The sequence below is a fragment of the Orycteropus afer genome, unplaced genomic scaffold (genome assembly GCF_000298275.1).
Source record: "Orycteropus afer afer isolate SDZICR_OR568_19922 unplaced genomic scaffold, OryAfe1.0 scaffold00250, whole genome shotgun sequence".
Classification (NCBI taxonomy): Eukaryota; Metazoa; Chordata; class Mammalia; order Tubulidentata; family Orycteropodidae; genus Orycteropus; species Orycteropus afer.
The window spans coordinates 1,272,352-1,277,850 of record NW_006921837.1 but is presented as its reverse complement, the minus strand read 5'-3'; the positions used below and the strand labels follow the sequence as shown (position 1 = coordinate 1,277,850).

The 5,499-nt window shown below is 36.6% G+C and overlaps 1 protein-coding gene across 1 annotated transcript in view; it reads left to right on the top strand.

Moving 5' to 3' along the window:
* Nucleotides 1-4,473, top strand: part of TOPAZ1 (testis and ovary specific TOPAZ 1) — a 146,660-nt gene extending 142,187 nt beyond the window's left edge. Inside the window, 1 exon segment of the mRNA XM_007949675.1 lies at nt 4,254-4,473. Within this exon segment, the coding sequence (XP_007947866.1) occupies nt 4,254-4,473 (220 nt within the window).
* The last annotated feature ends 1,026 nt before the right edge of the window (nt 4,474-5,499 follow it).

Here is a 5,499-nt window from a genome sequence, read left to right as displayed (position 1 = left end):
TATTGTTTAGCTCTTCTGCATCTTTGTTGAGTTTCTTTCCAGTTGTTCTGTCTTTCAAAGAAAGTGGTGTATTAAAGTCTCCTACTATGACTGTGGAGTCATCTGTTGACTTTTTCAACTCTTTTAAAGTCTGATTTAAATATTTTGGGGCTCTTTCATCGGGTCCATAGATATTTATTATGATTATATCTTTTTGCTCAATTGATCCTTTAATCATTATATAATGTCCTTCCTTACCTCGTATGGTGGTTTTTGTCTTAAAGTAAATTTGATCAGAAATTAATATTGCCACTCCTGCTGTTTTACAGTTGCCCTTTGCTTCATATAACTTTTTCCAGCCTTTGATTTTTAGTCTATTTTTGTTTTTGTCTCTAAGGTGTGTCTTTTGCAGACAGCATATTGATGGGTTTTGTTTTCTCATCCAGTCTTCAACTCTCCGTCTCTTGAATGGTACATTTAATGCGTTAACATTCATTGTAATTATTGATAAGTATAAATTGATTGCTGTCATTTTGTTATGTGCTTTTTCATGGTGTCCCTGGATTCTTTGTTACACATTATTTTCTGTGCTGAGCTCATTATGTTTATGAATCGTGTTATCATTTCCTTTGTTGCTGTTGTTTTAGTATTTGCTGAATATTTGTGTTTGTTCTCTTTTTTATTGTGATGTCAAGGTTTATCACTTTTCTTTGAGTTGACTCTGTGATTTATAATTTTCTCCCTGAGTTTGGAATAGTCTGTTCTAGCTTCCAACTCTCTTGACTTCCTCACAATTTAGAAGCTCTGTAACTACACAGTATTTTCCTTCTTTTTGGTTTGTAGTTGTCCTCATTTGTTGATGGAAGTCTCTGGTTCCCTGTTTACAATCTTGTAAGCTTATTTTACTTTGGATATATCCATAGCTGTGGTTTCTGGGTTATGTCATCTTGTGTATTAATGGTCGGTTGTTGTTTGCTATTTTTGGTTCTCTGTTCAAAGGACTCCCTTTAGTATCTCTTGTAAGTTTGGTCTGTTTTTAAAAAATTCCCTTAGCTTCTGCTTATCTGGAAATCTCCTAATTTCACCACCATATTTGAGGGACAGTTTTGCTGAGTATATAATTCTTGGTTGAAAATTTTTTTCTTTCAGGGTTTTATATATACCATTCCATTGCCTTCTCGCTTGCATGGTTTCTGCTGAGAAATCAGAGCTTATTCTTACCGGTTGTCCTTTGTTAGTAATGTTTTGTTTTTCCTGTGGTGCTTTTAGGATTCTGTCTTTGTCTTTAGTTTTGATGAATTTGATGAAGATATGTCTTGGTGATTTTCTTTTGGGGTCTATCCTGTTTGGGGTTCACTGGACTTCCTGAATGGATATATTTTCATCTTTCATCATATCAGGGAAGTTCTCCTCCACCAAATCTTGGACTATTTTCTCAGTGCTTTTATTATTCTCTTCCTGTTCTGGAATTCCAATGACACATAGGTTATTGATTTTGATGGTATCCCACATGATCCTTAGGCTTTCTTCATTTTATTTTGTTCTTCTTTCTGATTGATCCCTTTCCCAAGAGTGTTCAGGTATTTTGTCTTCAGTCTCATTAATTCCATCTTCCATTCCATCAGTTCTGTTCCTTTGCCTTTTCAATGTGTTATCTATTTCTGACAACTTAGTATTAATCTTCTGTATTTCTATCTGTAGGTTTAGAATCATTTCTAATTGTTCATTTATTTTGTCATTTTGTTCTTGTATTTTCTTCCAAAATTCTTCTAGGGTTTTGTCTGTGTTTTCCTTAGTCTATCTCTCAATCTTTTGAAGATACCTAAATATAATTCTTTTGAATTCCTTATCAGAGAGTTCCAAAGCTGCTTCTTTCTCAGGGATGTGTTCTGGATCTGTATCCTGCTTCCTTGTTTCTACCACTTTATCTTGCTTCTTTTTGTGGACAGTGATGGTCTGTTGTCTCTGAGACATTGTGACATTGTTGTATTTAGATCTCTGTTAACTGTTTGTGAAGAGTAGCTAAGGGTGAGTCAGGGTCTTCTTGGTGGTTGTTTATAGTAGGCCCACTGGTGGAGAAGGAGGTGGTGACTCTCATTCAGTAAGTTAAGCTGCAGGAGGTGTGGGTGTAGTGTTGTATGGGGATGGTTGTTGTCTACCACTCAATTAGACAAAAATAACAATTGAATAACCATCAAAAAAGTAAAAGCAAATGGAGAAAGAACACACAGTGTAATCACACAGGAACAGTAACCAAAAAAGAGAAAAGGGGAAAAAAAAAACAACCAAAACAAAAAACACCACAATATCTGGGGAGAGGGCAATAAGAGAAAAAAGGTAGAGAAGGAGAATAATAGAGGAAAAATGGGAAAAACCCAAAAGAAAAACAAGGAATGGGGTTAACCACAAGAAAAAAAAAAAAAAAAAAAAAATGGAACCAGGATGAGGGAAAAGAAGAAAAGCTGAAAACTACAACCTGAGAAGGGAAGAATAAAGAATGGTAATAAAAAGGATAAAAGTAATAATAATAGTAGTAGTTTTAAAACAGACAAAATTTGGACTGGGTGGGGCAGGGCACCCAGGCTCCATCGAAGCACACAGACTAGGATGCAATTCCTGGCAGCCTAGAAGGTGGGTGGGAGTGAGGGATGGCTGCACTTCTGTTCACCAAGAGGTTGTGAGATATAAGAGTAACAGGAGAATGCTGCATCTTTCCAGTAGCCCATGCGTCTGGAATGCCCTTGCGTTCCCAGCAAGTAGAGCCTGTTCTGAAGTCCCTGGAATCAGGGAGAACGCTGTTGCTTTAAATATCCAAAATGGTCAATCCACTTGTAAACATTCAAAATGGCTGCACCCTCCAGACAAGCAAAAGTCCACAGCTCAGCCTGCCTCCTTCTTCGATGCTTTCCCTTTTATTCCCCAGCTACCAGAGCAGTCCTCCATGCAGTTCCTGGCTAGCATGGCTGATTTTTAGGTTAATTCTTAGCTCCTACCACCACTCAGTAATATCCAAGCTGTCTGTGCTGTCTGGATTGCTGCCAGACCGCAGCTCCATATGTCTCCTTTTTTGGTGTGTTCATGCAAATTCTTCTGCTAGTTGGAGTTTAGTCCACTTCTATATCCTTTTCTTCCAAGCTCAGGGGTCCAGGATTATCTTCTGTATTTGTGTTAATTGGTTCCCCTTTTCTGTGTTGAAGAGTGTCTGTGCAGTCTTTCTGCCTATTCCGCCATCTTATCAGCACCTAATGTAGCCTCTTTGAGACAGGTTTTTTATTCATCATTACTTTGGAAAAATGCACAGAGTTAGCATGTGTCCAATCTACTAGATTCCAGGGTACCTCTTTCTAAGCTAGAACATACTAGGAGGTTCCTGGTCACTTTGTTTCCTCTCTGTGACCACTAGTTCCTGTTTCAAGTGCAAGCCCTCACTCCCGCTACTCTGTGGACCTCACCATGGTCAAGCCCTATAGGTACCAAAGGCAGAAAGCAGTGAAAATAAAGTGGTGCCTTATATAACAGCAAAATTGCTACTCCCCACTCTCCACTCTAGAGAAAAAACTGCCATAAGGTATGGATTTTAGGCAAGTAAATGGAGTCACTATTGAAGGCAGATGGAACTGATGGAAAAGTTACAAGAAACATAAGTTCTAGCAGTTAGTGCAGTACTTTATATCATGACTCAGGAGTATAATGTGAAATTTTATAAAGGCATTTAGCTATATAATTTCTGTTACTCAATATTACCTCCATTTTATTTGCTTATAATTAAAATTGCCAAAATAAAGGTAAAGCCTGTGAATGGTAGTTATTCCAAACATAATTAAATTTAGTATTCTTTTTTCAGTGTAATGAATAATTATACAGTTATTAAATTTAAAGATACAGGCCATTACCTGTGCCCTAAATCAGTGTTTTCAACTGCAGTTGTGGCTCATTTATTTGTGATGAAATCAATTTAGGGGGTTGCAACCATCCTTATTAAAAATGAAAATGAGTGGAAAGTAGAGTGCTTCAATGTAAGTAAGTCCTGTTTTGGCTTTTTGTCTTTTGTGTCTTTTGTCTTTTTATATATGAAGGTAAATATGGGTCACAATATGAAATGCATTTCTCATGTGGGTCACAGTCAGAAAAGTTTGAAAGCCACTGTTAGAAGAACATGGTGTATATATAGACTGCCATACCTTAGTTGTCAAGAAATGTAAATGACTATCTTCGGAAGAAACTACGTAGCTTCTGTTCAGAGTTTCTGACTTTATGAAGTGTTTACTTTGTAGATGTGAAAAAAACAAACCACAGACTAAGGACGATTATCAAGCTGCGGTGGACAGGTTAATCACAGCTGCTCGTATATCGGATCCAAAGCTTTTCATTAAGCACATGACTGTCAATGTTAATAAGGAACAGGTTTATAGTTTGGAACATTGTTCTGCCCTGAAATGGTTGAAAGAGAATATGAAGTGGGCTGGAAAGGTTTGGCTTTTCAGTAACCATTAGTTAATAAAGGCTTTTTTTTTCCTTTTTTTTTTTTTTTTACCCTAAGTTCAAGTAATAAAAGGCAACAAAGACAGTTTTCACTATATTCTGCTTTTCTACTTTATTGATTTACTTTAAATAGATAGCTTTCAAACATTAAAAGTTTTGATTGACATAGGAAATTTATAATGGTTTTACCCACACTGAAAAGTGATTTTCATATTACTTTCTGATTTCTCAATTTAGGAGAACCCAAGTATGGTAAATCCCCACTTATTCTGAAATTTAAACAATGAAAAAATCACAAACTGAATATTGTACAGCATTTAATAACAAGAAAGCATAAGAGAAAAAAACACACACACAGGTAACTGGAGTTTTCAGAAACCTTTAGGGGTGTGAAACAGGTTTAGTGTATACTCAGTCCAATTTCTAAAGCCTGTTCTACATCTAAGGAGCTCTGGTGATTTAGTGCCTAAGACACTTGACTGCTAACCAGAAGGCTAGCAGTTCAAACCCACCAGCTGCTCTGTGGAAGAAAGATGGGGCAATCTACTTCTGTAAAGATTTCCCCCCTCAGAAACCCAGTGGGTGTCACTATGAGTCAGAATTGACTTGATGGCAGTGAGTTTGGGTTTGGGTTTTTTTGGTATTCTACACCTATAATCTAGAAGACTACAGTGATACTGAAAAAGAATTCAAACACAGACTTCTGAATTATACCCCCAAAAAAATGTTAAATTGCCCTCAAAATAGTTTTCTTTTAGTGTACCTTAGATTAGTATGATTTTTAAAATTTTGTAATTCATGCATGTTACATTAAGTACAAACCAAAGAAAACTATTTTAAAACAACATGCCAAAACTTAAATATCTAAAAAAGGATTATTCCTTTTAGACCACCTTAACCCACTGCCACCTAGTTAATTCTGACTCAGAGCAAGCCTATAGGACAGAGTAGCACTGCCCCATAAAGTTTCCAAACTGTAAACCACCTTTGGAAGTTAAAACTCCTGATGCCATCTTTAGAACGTGTAGCACAATCGTT